At 51.3% G+C, this 18,246-nt stretch overlaps 1 protein-coding gene across 3 annotated transcripts in view; it reads left to right on the top strand.

The window, feature by feature from the left end:
- Nucleotides 1-18,246, top strand: part of slc8a1b (solute carrier family 8 member 1b) — a 102,248-nt gene that overhangs the window by 62,810 nt on the left and 21,192 nt on the right. For 2 of the 3 annotated variants that reach the window (XM_053874615.1, XM_053874613.1), the window contains exons 5-7: nt 9,156-9,265; nt 14,475-14,620; nt 15,393-15,492. In XM_053874615.1, the coding sequence (XP_053730590.1) occupies nt 9,156-9,265; nt 14,475-14,620; nt 15,393-15,492 (356 nt within the window). Of the gene's footprint in view, nt 1-8,884; nt 8,992-9,155; nt 9,266-14,474; nt 14,621-15,392; nt 15,493-18,246 lie in introns of all 3 variants that reach the window. The other variant, XM_053874614.1, reaches the window with a different exon arrangement.

The raw sequence follows: 18,246 nt of genomic DNA, 5'->3' as shown, positions 1-18,246 counted from the left end.
ACGTGAGTAGAAGTACACGCTAAACTGTGCGAACTCTACGCTTGTACTGTGTCAATGACTTGAAATATTATGGGACTAAAGCAGAATAGTGAATTAGCACCGTCGGTTGTCGTGGGCGAGACGTAGCGTTTTGTTTGGCTGGAACTGTCTCTTTTGATCTGACGAAGTCTACGCTGCAGTACTTGTGTACTCGATGCTGTATACTTTGTTCCTGCCCAGGAACACAGGGACTCAGAGTGGGGCCGCAGCTCTTGGGTTTCCTCCGACCGTGAATCAGCCACGGGGTCTCTGTCCTGTCCAGAATTCAGGCTCCTTGTTCTGGTTGCCTGGTGATGCGCTGCCATTGAAAAACAATGGTTGCGACCCACTGAAGTAAAATGTATCTCAGTACAGCTCAAGTACAATATTGTCAGGAGAAATACATCCAAGTAAAGCTGTAGTACAGTACTCTCCTCGATTGCTCGGATTACATGGATTTTTACAGGCTGAAATCGATGAAATCAGAGGCTTCTTATTGACCCTTAAAGCAGTCAAAGGTCACTGTTTTCGCCCGCGTGTCCACAGCTCCGTCAACAGAGTGGATGTCCTGGAGTTCTGGAATCGAGAAGCACCCGCTGAGACTGGCGGTGGTGTCAGCACACGGTCGAAAACAGTGCATTTTGAGGGCGTTAAAGTGAATGAAAGATGTGAGACACTGTCTCCAGACCAAGTGAACACAGGCGAGTCGGGGTTTGGCTGCTGACTTGATCCCAGCTGGAGAGCTGCACCTGGTCTATTGTGAGAGCAGCGTGGAGGAGCTATTCCCTCACTCTCCATGCTGGAGCCCGTTTTCAAAACCAGTGTAGAAAAGCCTTGTGAAGCCGGTGCACTACTGACCTGTCCACTGAACCGCTGCGGCTCACGTAGGAACAAGGATCTATTTTCCTCCCTAAATTTAGTGGGTGCGGCTAATATTCCGGTGCGTTCAATAGTCCTGAACTTACGGTAGTTACTTCCCTGCGCTGCTGGTAGCAATACGTGGGCTCTTGGATTGAAAGACGGGCTCCTTCAGGGGCCCTAAACTCCCACCAGAAGACTTGTTGGTGATTCAGGTGAGACGTCAGGATTTAGTTGCCGTGCTTGATGTTGTCTGCATGTGCTACGTCTTGAGTTTATTTCTGTGGAAGGCTGTTATGGAGGCTGCAATATTTATCCACGAGCCTGGAGGCGCCGGCGGCTGGTTATTACTCCCTGGCTTCTCTCCGAACAGGCTCCGGCAGGTGAGAGGAAAGCTGCCACCACATCCACCTCCAGCCGGCGTCGGAGAGGATTGGTGTAGGAAAGGTCCTTATTCTGCTGCCTCCATGTTGTGTGGCCCTCAGGCGTGGGGAGACATTAGCGGCAGCCATTTCACTTGAAAGCACTCTTGGCTCGCTTCTCCTCGGCCCCCCTCATTCCATCAGTGTGTTTGGTGGCGAGGCCTTGTGTGTTTGTGGCCGGCGCCTGCTTCCGCTCGCCCCTTCTCCGATTACACACTCAGTCAGGAAGTGTGAGGAAGGTGAGCGGCTGCTTGCACTCTCACAGATGGCTCGTGTGTGGCGGGTCACAGGGGTGCAGTCGCTGTGTCATTATAGAAATCTTCATGAAATAATCAGAATGCCGCGCTTCTCCGGAGAAAGGCTCGATGGTTCCAGTCTCTCACTCCAGGTCATGGTCACATGCTTGGGCCATCACCGCGACTTGGCTTTGCGCTTGACTTGAATTTGTCTTCAGCTCATGGTTGGTTGAGGCATGGTTGATCCAGATCCAGACCAACAGACCTACATAGAGACGTGGAGTCTCAGGCCTTGCAGAGTCCTTGCCGGCTCTGACTCTGTGGCGCATGTGTCCTTGGACCCTAAGGTTCTGAAAGTCCTCCAAATCTTGGTTTCAATGCTTCGCAGGCCTGTCAGTGACCCGACCTCCCCTTGTGTCGGCCTGGTGCCGGCCCTTTGAAAGGTCTAAGTTTGGGCACCTAATTGCAGTAGTCAAAACGAATCTTTCACTTGAGGTTTTTCTCTCTCAGACCAGTCATCTGGCAGGTCTTTATCAGACTTGATTTGGTCCAGTGTTTCCCCCACGATGCGGGAAGAAAGCTCCCTTTGCTGTAGAGCATCTCTTTGGCATGTTGGTCCAGACCTTTGTTTTGGACTATGAGACATTATTATTCAGTTCAACATATACTGAAGAAAAAGGCTGTTATTTCATTTCATATGTGAAATATGCTAAATCCCCATCTCAGTTTGACGCGTTTCTGATCTATTACAATGGACACCGTGGTCGACATTGCTAGGTCCCCCCTCTCAACTCCAAAACCTGTCGTTCTTGATTCATGGATGTGTTTTCAGTGTGTTTTCAGAGCTTGTTTTGTGCCAGTGTTGCATTTTAAAGTGAAGTGATTTTGACGCGCGCTGTCCTGTGACGATCTGGAGTCTGATCTATTCTCAGCCGGTGGAAGATGGTCGCTGGAGAGTGTAGCTTTGCCACGATTCCGTCTTTTGATCCGAGCGGCGGCGTCACAACCGTCTCGGGTGACATCATCTGTTGAGCGGCTTGACGCCGATGTTGCAGCAGTCGGACCAGGCGACGCGGCCCAACCCACAGTCAGATGTGAGGAGACTGCCGAGGCCCTGCTGAGACTGAAGGCTTCTCTGGCGGAGACACTTGCCGCTCCGGAGGTGGAATGAAAGCACGACTCACACGGGGAGAAACATGTGATGGAAACGTAGCTTTGTCTGAGACGGGTTCCCATCTGAAGCTGAGGATCGGCCTCTCACACACACACAAACAAAAAGATGACTTTTCTTCGCACCAAAAAAGGACGTTGCCTGCGACGGCATCAGCTGCGAGCGTGAAACCACACAGAAACGAATATGTGTGTTTTCAATCAGATTTACAAGCTGGACAGTGACATTTCCTCCTGCTTCGCCTGTGTGTGTGGCGGCGGCGAGGGAGTCCCGAGGAGTTTCCAAACTCCTTATTTGGCCAGGCAGATACTGTAGAGACCGAAGCCACGGGAGTGAGGACGACCGTAGATAGAAGACAGGAAACTCCCTTGGAAGATGGACGGTTGTTTTAGCAATGTGCAGCGAGGGTCGGACGCTCACACACACGCTGGGCTTCTGTTTAGGTCTTTATCAGCTGCTGTGCGCGGGGCCTGTCCAGTAAAAGCGCTTGTGTCCGTAAGCACAGTATGGAGGGCTGCTGCACAGTTTCAGGAGGACAGTGCTGCGATAAGCTAATGTGACTGGTCTTTTTACTCTGCTCCATGATGGAGCCTGTTGTTACAAGGTTCGCCGCGCCGTCTGAATTAGCAGCGTTTAGCGCCGTTAGCATGAGCCACGTCTCTCCAGCTAGCAGTCCGAGCCCTGTTCTCAGCTCAAGTGCGACACCTGCTGGCGGTCTGGATGAACCTCTGTGGGGAAGAGGGAGGGGAAACCGAAATAAGCGGCCCAGTTTTACGGCGGTCTGAAGCTCCAACTGTGGCGTCTTTTCATGGGGGGGTTGTGTCATTAGCCGTTAGCTGCTGTGTGGGAGGTGAAAGAAACGATGGAGAAAGGAATTGGCCTTTGCTCTCGTCCCCAAGATTGGAGACAGGAGAGGACTTCATGAAGCAATAACTTCAAAACAGACACGGGACCGACTGCCTCAGGCAGAGGAGGAGGCCAGGCAGCACTTGAAGCACATGCATGAGTCAGAACGGCCAGTTTCCTGGGACCGCTCTCCTGTAACTGAAGCACAGTGAAGGGTGAAAACACTGGCTGTAAAACTGCATCAGCAACTGCAGAAGGGACGGCAATGTACAGCCCTGCGCCTCACTGTTTGACTAGCTCCGTTCACTGCGTCTGTTGATCCAAGCCAATGAGCGGTGAATTAAAACACACGTCAGTTAGGCAGTGAAACGAATGAAAGTAATCAGATTGTGTAATGATCAATAAAAGCCGAGGAGCTGTGTGTGTATGTGTGTGTGTGTGTGTCTTCACCACCTCTGGTGTCTCCATTAGCCGCCATAAAATCTGGATCAGGCTGCGGAGCGCCGGCAGCCTAATGTTGTGGTTTCCCTCCACGGCTGACAACCTTATTAGCTTGGTCTCCGACATGTAAACACTGGCCAACAGGCGGCTAATGAAATCACCGGCAGCTCCCGCCGTCGTGCGGTGTGTCGGCGGAGACGCTCCTTGGCGCCCGCAGCTGCTCGCTTTCATGGCTTTCATGAATTGGGCTCAGGCCACTTTTTAAGTGGAGAAACACTTTGTGAGTGAGTGAGGGATTCACAAGTGAGAACAAGAGGCTGGCCGTGGACTCAGTGGTGTCCTGGAGCTTGCTCACACAACACGCACCGAGGGCACGACACCGGTGACCATCCTCACCTCTCTGTTGAGACTGGAGAGCTTCGCAGATGAAAATGCTTCCATCCGAGCAACAACAATCCCCAGACATGAAAGGAGCACTTGATGCTGGAACAAATATTTTCCAGGTTTTCCTGTGAATCAAACGGTAAGAAGGTGAAACTTCCTGGGCTTAGAAACTCAAACCCACACGCTCAGACACACACGCAGCAGCCAGCAGCATTTTCCCCTCAAACCTTAAATAAATCACTGCTTCCCAAACTCTTCATTTTCCGATCCAAAAACGTCGCTATGGCAGGTTGCTCCGGCAACGGCAGCCTGTTGTACCTCTGCACTTCCTGTGTAAACACTCTGCACAGCGCGGTTTTTAATGGCCTGTAGGAGTTCAACATTTCAGTCAAATATAATCCAAAACAAAAAGGTCTCACAGCGGAAAATATGTACTATGTACAATGTAGTATGAAGAGGAATAAGGATACTATTACATATACATCATGTGACCTTTCTTACATGTCGCGAGGAGATCGCTGTTTGGTGTGGAACATATGCTGAACCACTAACTGGGTGTCCTGTGGATGAGAGAGCTGACTCATGGGTGAATGAGGAAGGCTCCCTGTCATCTTCAGTGGATGAACCCACTGATAAGATGCTTGATGTTACCACGACTCTCAGTGGAACATGCTTTTGAGAAGCGCACCAGTTCCTGCAGGGCTCTGTCTGTGGAATCCAAGACTTTACAGACTGGAAAAGTCACAGATGGGCCACGTCTCTGTGATTGAGAGATTAGTCTCAGCTGCGCTGATGGTTAGTTTGATTTTTTCCACGCTTCTTTTTTTGGAAACGGTCCGTCAGAAGACGTGAATCTGGAAGCACAGATGTCCACACGTGTCCCGGGAGTCAAGTGAAAGACTGCCTCTCTGTGTGTGTTTGAAGTGCTGCAGCTGAGAGGGAGAGAGAGTGTGGCACATTCACCCAAGCAGTGATGGAGGTGAGAGTCCAGCGCTGACGTCTGCAGCTGCTGGACTTCAGAGACGCGTGGTGAACTCTCTGATTAGCAGCTTCTGACCTCACTGTTCCCTCTGCACTTCCAACGCTCCTGCCACTGACTCACTCTGGTGAAGCCCACCAATGTTCGCTGGGCTTCATGCCTTTCAAGAAGCAAAACAACCCCGTGCCACGGTTGGAAGCCTTCCAAACCCTAGACCCGCAGAGAGTCGCGACTCTTCTTGGCTGAAACGGTCCGGATCACTCCCAAAAGTGAATCATCCGTTCCTTGTCCCGTTCAACTTACTTCCTGACAAACCTTTCAAGTGATTGTTCGAACAGACTGGGCAGTGAAACCACCTCAGCGAGGGCAACTGGGACCAAGCTCATGTGTGGTTTCAAAAATGACAGACCTGCAGATCCATACCAGAACAGTGACAGAAGAGATGAGTTTGAGATAGGTTCCTGTCACCATTGAAACGGTCCTTTCAGTCCCAACAGTCTGATCCGTCGTCATGTCCTCCTTTCTCTCCGGTCCATTTATTTACCACATCACGCGCCACTTATCTGCGCTGCCACTCCTGCTCTGCTCACATTACTTGTGCCTTTCATCTTTGGGTTAAGGTTAGGGTTAGCGTTAGTGCTAGTCGTCTTAGCGCTCCATCTGCTAAAGTAGGCATCTTCAACCTGGTCCTCAAAGGGCCGGACCGGTCCTCAAAGGGCCGGGCCGGTCCAGGTTTTCGTTCCAACCAATCAATACAGAAGGTTAGCCAATCACAGTTCATTCATGAACTAATAACCAAGCAAACACTAGGGGGCGCCACTCAGAGATGAGCATGTGTGAAGTGTGACCTCTACTTCCCAGACTCGCTCAGTCATCGGAACACACTCACACAGGTCTGGAACCAATCTCCCCCCCACCCGTGTTAGTCACTCAAACATGGCGTCGCCATGACGACTGCCTCGACAAGTGGTCCTGCTCATCTACTGTGTGTTTATGGATCTGAGGATGTCGGACGTGGTCGTCCCGCTTCAATAAAGCTCTTCCCAAACTTCCCAAGCCTCTGCCAGTGTGTGACTGATGCGCGCCGCGGTAAATCTCCTAAAACACAAGGCCCTCACTTCCCACTGAAAGGGCTTCTGGGATTCTTCGCAGCTGCATCAGCTTCCACTCTTTGATGCTGGGTTCTTCCATGACTGGAGATGGCGCACTCGTCCTCCCCTCCTCCTGCTCTGCTCTCAGCCTCACTTGGTGTTGGAGAGGGAAGTGGCTCACAACAAGCTTTGGAGTCAATTGCTGGAGGAGGTTTTCATGCTGACCTTGGTGGAGATTCGTCCACAGGACGAGGTGAAATGAAAGTTGTTTTTTAATGCCACTTGAGTTGGTGTGACTGGACCTGAAGCTCAGGTGGAGGTTGGAGGAACTCACTGCTGGCTCATCTGCCAGCCTGACATGGGGTGGATCTCATCACGCTCCTGGCCCTCTCTCTCTCTGCAGTGCCGGGAGCCCTGGGCGAGTTGTGGCCGCGGTGGTGCTGCCCCCTGTGGGAATGTTTCTGCCTTCCACTCCAGCCAGTGGTGAAGGCGGCTCGCCATCTGATAAAGCAGCGCTGCTGCTTGTGTAACCGGTTCCGCTGGTGCACGCGCGCGTTTGTCGGCCTGATGTGGTGGCGGATTAGCTGCAGCGGCGTGCTGATGTGCAGCTGCAGGATTAACCTGTGACGTTGCTGCGTGTAATGAGATGATTAGTCAAGGATGAGGGTGACGTTTGACCTCTGACCTCCTCATCTGCGTGTCCGTTATCACCATTCATCGCGTGAACAGACCAGGCCGAAGGCAACGGTGCCAGGTAGAACGTGGTGGAGGTGGTGGGCTTGTGTGTCGGCCCTGCGGGGCCCCACCTCCCGCTGCCTCCTCTGGGTTTGGATCCAAAGTTGTGTTCAAAGCTGAGCTCACACAGTCGCACGACTGTTGCCCTGTGACCTCACATATTAGCTTCTCTGCCCACCAGACCGCCGGCTCTTGGACGGCTGCTGTGGTGGAGGTGTGGAACAATGGCAGGATGTAGAGCAGGTGGGGCGTGTTGTGAAAGGTGTTAACTCAGCAGCTGAAACAATCTCTCCGTCTGCAGCCCACTCCTTCTCTCTCTGCTGCCTCCTGTCCGCCATGTTTCTCTCACTCCTCTCGACCGTTTCAGTCCCAGCACAGTGACGATCCACCTGGTTACAGTTGCACCTGCGCTGAGGCAGCAGTAGCTGGAACATGACTGTGGTCCCTTCAAGGCTGTGGTTTCTTTACTGTCCAGCTAGCAAAGTTACTGCCGCCTGCATTCTTTGAACGGCCACATGATGCCCTGCAACTGACACTCTGCTATGTCAGCAGTGTGACATGGAGAAGTGAAACATTCTATCCTTCACATTTGTTATCTAGTTGTGTGTATTCTATTCAATTTCACATCCATTTCATTTCGACATTGTCAATATAAATCATAAATATTGGGAGATTTTTTCAGTCATGAATATCTGGCACTTATAAAGGAGGAACATGCAAGAAGAATCCAGTTATGGAAAATAGAAATCAAGACCTAATGAGTTCCTCCTTACAATTTAAAATGAAATGAAACAAAAATGAAATTGTATTTTTTCTCCTGAGGACCGCAGGAACACAGTCACAGGGCCCCGCGTGGCCCCCGGGCCGTGCTTTCCCCACCTCTGTGCTGCAGTTTAATGTCACACTCTGAATTCCAAGTCAGACCTCATAGTTGCCAGTGCTGGTCGATAGAGCAGCGAGGAACAAATATTAAGCTCTGGAATTAAAATGAGAGCTTATGAATGTTAATGTGAGCTCCAAATGGTCTTCAGCTAGCAGACACCACTTAGCTTGAGATCGACTCACCTAAATGGTTTAAATAAAACAGGAACTGGCTCCACAAGTGACTGGTGCAGAGAGTGTTTCTGTACGTGTGGTGACAGAGGACAGCACAGTGTTCACAGCTGATCTGGCCATAAAATGTGACCCGAATCGAAATGCACTGTTCAAATTCGGAGCGAAAAAAAATGTTTCATGGTTGCACTCAAGAGCAGCGGTTTGTTTGTTTGTTTAAACACTGACAAACCCCTACATGCGCTTTCTCGACCCACTCCTGGGACCGAGCCGGCCGTTGAGAACCATTGGAATGTTGAGTCAATTCAACATTGAATTTCATTAATTCAGTTTTAAGATGAATGCAGAGGATTTAAAAGCTCATCTTGGTTGCATATGAAATACAGACTCAAAAAAAAAACGATAATTCAAACTTGAAATATCATTTAAGAATAAAATTGTCTGCTGCTGAAAAATGAAAAATAAATGGACTAAAGCCATTTGGCAACATCACATGTGAAGTGTTTTTCTGCTCCGCACTGGACAGTAATGAGCTGTGACTGGCAGGTTTTGGGAGCTCTGCTGCTTTTTCTTCTGTTTCCTGCTGCACTCTCCTCACTGCTCTTCCTTCTCTTCCTCCTCCTCCTCCTCCTCCTCCTCTTCTCCTTCAGTAAAACCATCAATGTGAAAATCATTGACGACGAGGAGTACGAGAAGAACAAAACCTTCTACATCGAGATCGGAGAGCCTCAGCTGGTGGAGAGCAGCGATGACAAAGGTCAGGAGGCCACGGTGACCCCGAGTCGGCATGTCATCATCCAGTCCGGATCATGAGCCTCTCCACTCCTCCACTTCATCATTGTTGTTGTGTTGTTTGCCGTGCATGCACTCACCTCATCCCTCGACGTCTGTGTGTGTGTGTGTGTGTGTGTGTGCGCGCAGGAAGACCATAAGCCTTAGGATCTTAGACCGGGAGGAGTACAATAAGCAGTCCTCCTTCTACGTCCTTCTGGAGGCCCCTGAATGGCGGCGCTGCGGGGTGGAGTGGACAGGTGTGAGAACCAACCTCAACTTTTATTTCCCTGCAGTTTTCACTTGGTGCTGAATCTGATGACCAGGAACCAGGCTGTTAGCTGGGATTTTGAAACGGGGCATCCAAAACCCCACCCCCAAACATAACCCTCCGCCTCCCCCTCCCCACACACAAGGTCAACGACTGACAACTAACAACTTGCTTTGTAACAAACACAGCTGTAAACATCTGTTTGTACCAACGTAGCTCCATCAACAACAGATAAACAAGCATCTGAGTCAAAGACCAAAGGTCAACAGACATGAAGTCAGTAACTGTTGCCACGGTAACACTGTGATTCACTGGGCTGAGCCTCAGTCATTAAAAGAATCCTAATAATGATGCTTAAAACATGTTGCTCGTGAGCCTTTCCCTCACTACCAGCCATGGTGTGCACAGCCTGGTGTCTCCATCTTGTTTCATATATTGATGCCAGATGGCTTTCTGTCACGACCACAACAGTCATTCATTCAGACAACACATTTACAAAGGCTCGTGGCTTGATTCAATCTAGAGAGCGACTGGAATTCTCATTGCTCTCACTCTGAAAGTCCTGTGTGTGGCTCCGCTCGCCGCTGGGATGCAGGGGGAAGATGGATGTGACAAACTTCTGGCACAGGTGGACCCATGATTGGACCAGAACCACCGTCTGACTTGGTCCTTTACTAAGGCTTGACACTGGTGGGACTGAGGTTCCAGGCCTGACCTTGAAGTGTCTATGGTTAATAATAATAAGGACAACTATTATTATTACTATTATGACAAACTCTGTGATTTATAATAATTCACTGACTCACGGGTACAGCATTTATTTATTTGTATTTCATTTATCTTCATCCTTTCCTGAATCTAGTATGAGTATTTTTTCTGTGTAAGAATCCCTCAATAGTGTGTATTGCTATCACTTAAAATGCTGTACACAGACTGTTCTAATGATTATTCAACTCAGTCTATTTTCCATAATTAGTTCTAAGAAATCTTTTTTTATTATTTCAAAGAGGTATTTAAAAAAAATGAATTTTTTCTGAGAGTTCTATCCCCATTATGATACAGTTGGAATGGCGTCCACTAGAGGGCTCTCTGGTGCAGAAATTGGCCAGTGATGGGCTGATGACGCTTCATGAAACAGTGGACTTGTTTTCTAGATGGCGCACTCGGCTCTACGACCTGCGGAACCTCACACTTTTCTACCTGCACAGCTCTGAAAACGTGGACACTGTTTCAGCCTGTAACGAGTCCTGTCTCTGTGCCATGACTCGTGGAGGTTCTGACTTCTGAGGGAGTCAAATGTGGACTCGATGTAAAGCTTCTCATGTCACTGTGTGAGCATCAGCATCGACTACGACTCAAACTTTCAGCAACAAAGTCAACAACTTGACTCATTGTGACTCGATTTCCCCCCAAAATTTCACTGCCAATAGAAGCGGTTAGCGACATTAGCGCTGGTTGGTGCTTCACTCTGTGACCTTCACTCGCTGTGTGTAAACGTTAGGTGGAAACAAGGGTTTATCTGCTGAAACTGCCTGCTCCCACGTGCACGTGTGGCGAGCACAACTGCTGTCAGCGCCTGAACATCTGATGATGGGGTCAGAGACTCCAGCTGCACGTCAGCAGATCAGCTCCAGGACTCACACACACCTTCGTGCCGTTACAGGACTGACACCGTCCCTGAAGTGGGTGTACATCTGTCCATATGCAGCTGTTGGGACGGATGCACAGCTGGATGTTTGCTAATGATCAGATCATTATTGACACTTTTCCGTGTCACTCGCCGTCACATGGCAGCGAGGATTAGCCCCCCCCCCCGTTCACACCAGGTGATGCACTTGGGTGCTGCTCCGTGACCCACCTGGTCCACCAGCTCCTCCCGGACGCCCCGGCTCCACTGGTCCTCTGAGGACAGGCTTCTGTCACACACACTGCTCAGGCGGATCGATGCCTTTCAAAATAAAACACACTTTGGTCTTTCACTGACCGACAAACTGTGGTCAGACACCAGGGCACCACAGAGGTCGAGTGGGAGCCATTTCCAGCTGGAAGTCAGGGGTGAAGAGAGTGTTGACACATGGATGTGAACTGCATTACTGTAGTGCTGCCATCCACTGGTGGAGGTGCTGCATTACAACAGAGAGGCCTTCTTGCCTCCAGATCCAGTGGAAGTCACTGGGCCCCTGCAGCCACTGCGAGGGGACCCAGCTCTGGAAGAGGCTCCAGTGCCACCTGAGCGTGAGGAAGCCACCGGGTGGCTCTCATTCCCTTCTCTCACCGTGGTCCCGGCGCCGGGTGCGACAGAGAGGCTGACTCTGGTCCGCAGACTGGCTCATCTGAGCGTCACATTTAAGCTCGCAGCACCTCAGTGGCGTACTCAGCAAGTCTGCCGTGACGCGCAGAGCAATGTGTCTGATACTTTCTGTCACGCCGACCCTGGAAGTGACTGGGCGTCATGTGACGCTTCAGATGTCTGAGGCGACAGCCTCGCGCAGAGAAGCGCCAACATGAAGCGACACGCTCTCAGGAACCAGCCTCTTTCTTCGGTCAGAGCGGACAACCTTGGATGGAAGATGGAGAAGTGAAATAATGAAGGTGCAAACCTGTTGTCATTGTTCAGCAGTTGAGGCCCAGTGAAGGTCTCTGCTCATGGCGTCAGGACAAAGGCCCCAGACCTTTATTTGTGGCAGAGGAGTCCATCCAAGGAGCGTGTGATCTCGACCTGAGCCGATATCCTTCCAGGCGTCTCAGGGAAGGAGCCCAGGGCCGAGGCCGGGCCCTCATGCCTCTGATCTCCTCAGGGTGCTGGTACCTCAGAGATGACCTCAGGTCCAGCAGCTTCTCTGGCTTCCTCCTGCAAATGGCAGTGCAGAGCTGTGGGTAAAACCTCGGCCATCACGGGGAACAGACGCCGAGAGGCAAAGCAGCTAAAAACACACACGCACACACACGCCCCGCAGAAGACGACGACCCCGTGTCCCAAACACACAGGCAGAGCAGGACACGCCGAGGCACACACTCACAATCAAGTAAAAATAACACACGGTCATGACAGATTTTGTCTGACAGCGATGTCCTCTCTCCTCTCATCCTGGCCTTCCTTGAGTCCCCTTGGTTCCCACACTGTGTGTGTGTGTGTGTGTGTGCCTGCGCCCTACGTGTCGTGACAAGAGGAGCTCAGTACCACGCAGCTCGTCCGCACAGTGCTCAGTGACGGAGGCTGTGTTTGGACACACGGCTGTTAATAGGCCGCGGCACATTACCCCGACGTAATCACCTGTCTGTCTGTCTGTGTGTCTGTCCGTCTGTCTGACATCCATCTGTCCGTCTGTCTGTATGTCTGTCCATCTGTCCGCCCTCCAGTCTGTCTGTCCATCTGTCTGTCCGTCATCCATCCATCCATCTTCCTGTCCGTCTGTCTGTCTGTCCGTCCTTCTGTCTGTCTGTGTGTCTGTCCATCTGTCTGCCCTCCAGTCTGTCTGTCCATCTGTCTGACATCCATCCATCCGTCTGTCTGTGTCTCTGTCCATCTGTCTGCCCTCCACTCTGTCCATCTGTCTGACATCCATCCGTCCGTCTGTCTGTGTCTCTGTCCATCTGTCTGCCATCCAGTCTGTCTGTCCATCTGTCTGACATCCATCCGTCCGTCTGTCTGTGTGTCTGTCCATCTGTCTGACGTCCATCCGTCCGTCTGTCTGTGTGTCTGTCCATCTGTCTGACATCCATCCGTCCGTCCGTCTGTCTGTGTGTCTGTCCATCTGTCTGACGTCCATCCGTCCGTCTGTCTGTGTGTCTGTCCATCTGTCTGACGTCCATCCGTCCGTCTGTCTGAGTGTTTGTCCATCCGTCTGACATCTATCTATCTGTCTGTCTGTTTGTCTATCCGTCCGTCCGCCTGACGTCCATCTGTCTGTCCATTCATCCGTCACATAAACCACATACCACTCACATCCGTCCAAGATGGCAGAAGCGATTCCAACGGCATTTGGAGCTGTTCTGTCCAATGACAGCAGGTTGAACAGGACCAGGAGGTGTCTACCTCCTGCTGAGTGGAGCCTGGTCCCAGAGGAGCTTTTGGGAGCCATTAAGAGTCCGCCGCCCAGACTGAAGTGGCTGTTTAGACGAAGCGAGTGCTGGTTAATGGCTGCGAGCCCCAGGAAGCAGCGTCAGGCGCGTGTTGCTCCCCTGGCTGTCCTTAGCTCCTGGAGCAGATGAGATGTGTTACAGAGGAGTCACCGCTCACTTCAGGAACCTTGTTGTGTGGCAAATATTGACAAGCATTCAGCTGCTCCCACGTGGATTGGATGTTGGAGCATCATCCTGCTGAACTGAGAAAGTAAAGACACCTGCTGGATGGATGCGGATTTGACCTTGATTTGACCTTGTGTGTGTGTGTGGGCTTGTTTATCCTACTTTGTGGGGACCCCGTCTTGACAAAGCACGTGTGAGGACCGTATGACTTTGTGGGGATGTTTGGCTGGACCCCACGAGGATAGGCCTCAGTCTGAGGCAGAAGACTTCAGAATGACTGGGTGATTCTAAGTGGGTTCCAGTCTGCTCCAGAGTCCTGGTTCAGGTGAGCTGTGTGTTTAGGGGGAGAGGCTGGGGAAAGGGTGATGCCATGGGAGGTCCTCACAAGGATAGAACGACAAGTGTGTGTGAGAGAGAGGGAGAGGTCCATCACTGCGCCCACAGGCGGCGTGGACTCGCTTGTCTCCTCATAATTGTGCCGTGACCCGGCTGATCCTGTGCCGTGCGGCGGACGGTTGGTCCTGACACTCGCCTCCATTTCCCTTCCGCCTCACTCAGCTGCGATTGGTCACTTGTTCTTCTGTCTCAGGAGGAACTGATGAAGTGGTTCCGCATGTTTAATAACGGCGGCACGTGAGGTCATTTAAGTCTGAAGAACGAAGGAGCACAGATGGATTTCTGTCACCCATGTCTTTCATTTCCACAGTGTCAGATGTTTCCCCGCCAGAGGGTTGATGTGGTGAAGAAAACATTCTTCTTCTGCTTGGTTATTTCAATGTCATTCATTCTGTCTTCAGTAGCCTCCTGCAGCAGTCGGTGCTGGACTTCACATGACCAGTCATTGGTCCAAGCCTTGGTCCATCCCTCTTGTTTCTTTCCTGTTTTCTAGTGCCGGCTGGGAAGCTGAGGAGAAGGTCCACTAACCTGCTCTGAATCTGTCCCCTCTGCAGAGGAGAAGGAGAAGCCGGAGGACGACGAGAAGGAGGCTCTGACCGGGAACGAGGAGGAAAAGAGGCGCATCGCCGAGATGGGTCGGCCCATGCTGGGGGAGCACAGCAAGCTGGAGGTCATCATCGAGGAGTCCTACGAGTTCAAGGTAACTGTCATCTCTCAGCCGCGTGGGACCGTGTTCTAGAATCCAGCTCTGATCCATCCGGGGCTGACTCTGAGACAAAGACAGCCAGCAGTGTGTGTGCGTGCGTGTGTGTCCTGTAGAAGGCGCTGTCACCTGTTGGCGTCCAACATTTCCTGAGGAACACGTTCTTACCAGGAGATAGTTCCACTGCTCAATGGACTTCAGTTGTCAGTGCAGACCCTCTTCATTTCTTTGGTTTTTACTTTTTTGTGTTGAAGTTGGTCTTTTCTTTCAGCTTCATTTCACTCTTTAAAAGTGTCTTCAGTTCCCAAGATGGATGGAGAATCAGAGAACAACTGGTACTGCAGTACAGCTACTATGATGGCAAGATTTCAGCACATCTATATTTATGTAAAATGAGCTAAGTGGGGACGAGAAGGTGCAAATGTGCCGTCGCCATTTGAGCCTCATTTCTTATCAGATACAATAGTGAAATCTTCATATTCCTATGGACAAAACATGGTGTGCTGATCTTCAGTTCCTGGTTTTAACACAGTCATTCAATAGATCTTGGGGGATTCAAGAAGGAATGAAGAGGGAATTCCACCTCAAACTTGAGCTGCTTGAACTTGAATCAGAGGGCCACCTGCAGCACGTTGAGCAAGTCTGGTCTGTAGACCTGCCTCAGAAACTGGGGGCGTTAGATCCACGAGGACCTTCTCAGACCAGCGTGTGAGGTGACCTGCTCTCCTCGTCCTCCTCCTTCACCCTCACGCTCTCTGTGTGTCACCAGAACACCGTGGACAAGCTGATCAAGAAGACCAACCTGGCTCTGCTGGTGGGGACCAACAGCTGGAGAGACCAGTTCATCGAGGCCATCACCGTCAGCGCAGGTAGGACCTCCTCTGGTATCAGTTGTATTTGCCCTTGAACTGAGCAGGGACCCGCCTCAGCCTCGCTGCCGACTCTGTGTGTGCGCGTGCGTGTGCCTCTGCAGAGGGAAGAGAGAGTCGAGCACTGACCAGATGGTGTGTGAGTGTGTGTCAGCGGAGGACACAATAGTTATGACAACATTTTTCACTCCACTGAGTTTCCATTTTGTTCGGCAATAAACAAAAATGATGCTCCGTGAGGCAGGGAGCAGCTCTCTGGGAAGAGTTTTCAAAAGAAGTGCCTGGACTGAAGCCCTCACGCATGTCAAGCAGGATTATGTGGCTGAGAAAAGCAGGGTTCAGTAAGAGCAAACGTGCTTTCGATTTTAGGCGACTCGCCCACAGTGGTCTGGGCAGGCGGCAAACGTCTTGCTGAGCTGCGTGATGAGGTCACCTGTTGGAGCCCATGTCAGGTGATGACCTCATGAAGCTCAGGGCCAGAATGTGAGTGCACACACTCGTGTGCTGCCAACAGGCTTCCATATCCGCTCAGTCGTTCTTTCATGCCTCAGTGACAATCTGCGATGTAAATGCGACTTTTTTCACTCCTACATCTTAAACCATGCTGCAGCTGATATATGGATTTTGGCAAACTAACATGGCGCCACGTGGCTTCACACCAATGGTGTTTTAGTGACGTTAAAGCGGAGAAGTGGCGGGGAGGAAGGCACACGGGTGATGTGTCGATGAAACGCCTGTGATTCCATTGGTCTGATGCGACACGGCTCAACATCTGGATGCACCTTCAGAACATTGCTTGTTTTCACCACCAGTCTGGAGTCCGAAACCTGTCCAGAGGTGGTGTTTCTTGTCCTCGTCACATGGACATCACTGTTCTACAGCGTAGACTGCACCGCTGCACCTGTGGATCATGGTCCAGCGCGGCTGATAAAACCTTTTTCTTCCTATATTGAGTGGGCGTGGCTTATATTCAGGTGCTATTTTCGGTGGAAACCTTCTCTTCCAGTGAGTCTCCCAGGTGAGTCCTGACGCTGCTGGCGTGGTCCCCCCCAGTCGTCCGTCACCAGGGACCTAACCGCGGTGGCTGGTGTAACGACCTGGTGAAAGAGTTGTGCCTCCCTGCTATAGATCTGCTCGCAGAAAAATCCCAGGAACATAAAGTCGATTAAAACCCTTAAAAGTTGTCAAGAACTTGAAATTGCTTTTGATTGCTTCTCTGCGCCGGAGAATCAATGCAAGCAACAAATAATATTTACAAGGGGCTGCAAATGATATCAGGAATGAGGCAGAAAATCCATCCTGCGCGTGAGTAAGAGAGCTAGCCGCGGCTATCTGCGGCCCTGGGCTCGGATTTGAGCCACGCTTCCGAGGGCTTTCCAGTCTGCTGCCTGGATTTAACTTTACAGCGTGGCGTCGTGTGTGTGTGTGTGTGTGTGTGTGAGGCCGCCGCCTGTCAGCCGTCCTTCGCGAGCGAGCCGTGGCTGTTAATGGAAAGGCTTGTCTTCGCTCTCTTATCTGGGATTAGCTTGTCGAGGCTGACAGTGCGCCGTGTGCTAAACAAAGAGCAGCGAGTGCAGTTTGCACTCAAAGAGGAAATCAGCTTTTGTTGTGCGACTCTCTGCCGCTCTCACAGCTTCATTATGTTTTATTCAGACAGAAGCAATTGAATATTTGAGGATTTTGCAGTCTTTCCAGAAGAGCGGCTCCAGATGGCGGGGCTCCGTCTTCCTGGAAGCTAGCTGAGCGTGATTCCCTTTGCTCCTCTTGTTCCTCCCGCTGTGCTCCCAGCTCACCTGCGTTCACACACTTCACGACAGTGTGCTGACACACTGGCTGCTCCTTCCCTTCATCTGTGCGGCGTAGAATCAGGTACTGAAGCGTGTGAGGACCAACGTTTCTGTGTGTGAAACACTGAAGGCCGACCTCGGCCAGTGAGTCAACATGCGGCCTCTGGAACACGTGTGTTGAAGAGGGCTGTTAAAGTTCACACCTCAAAAACGCGTTAACTATTGTCCTCCAACGTTTGTGATGTGTGATAATGCACACGTTTGACCGTCCGCTTCCCCGCGGGTGCATTTAGAATGAGCCTCCAAAGGAGGAGGGCCGTCTGTTTGGCAGGGTGGATGAGAGAGGTGGGCAGTATTAGATGGTGCGACACGACTGGTGTCACCATGAAGAGGCCAGATGAAGCGCCTCGCCTCACCAGAGCACAGCGCAGGAACCAACGAGTGCGGCGGCCTCTGAGCACCAGGAGGCGACGGCAGTTGTGGCTGTAAGTGCAGGGCGCTGATCTGAAATCAATGACCATTATCATGGCCACTGTGGCGCTCGGCGTGAGGGGAATGGCTCCTGCGTGGCTCGTTCCCTCGCTGAAGTCACGCCAAGTAGTCCAGCGCCATTACCATTCCATCCTCCTCCTCCTTACTTTTTCACCTGAAATTCTCTTGAAAGTCAAGTTTCTGGTATGAAGTCTAATGCAGTGCTTTCCACACCCGCCATTTCTTTGATGCTGGTTTTTCACAGAACCTTTTCTCGGGTCACGTCTGCAGAGTTTTCCGTCGTGTGTCCAGGCCGGTTCCCCACACAGCTTGTTGAGGCTCCAACTGAGTCTTGTCTCACTCACACTGAGAAGCAGGCTCCTGGGCTGCAGCCCTGAAAGGCCGGGTCCTTATCTGCTCCATGGCGGATAGAAATCAGATGCCAGACGTGTCTTCCTCCTGACTGAGGACAGGGAGGATTTCTCCGTTGGAAATG

This window comes from Synchiropus splendidus, chromosome 9 (genome assembly GCF_027744825.2).
Source record: "Synchiropus splendidus isolate RoL2022-P1 chromosome 9, RoL_Sspl_1.0, whole genome shotgun sequence".
NCBI classification, from domain to species: domain Eukaryota; kingdom Metazoa; phylum Chordata; class Actinopteri; order Syngnathiformes; family Callionymidae; genus Synchiropus; species Synchiropus splendidus.
The sequence above is the reverse complement of the archived record's forward strand: the minus strand, read 5'-3'. Positions and strand labels throughout refer to the sequence as shown.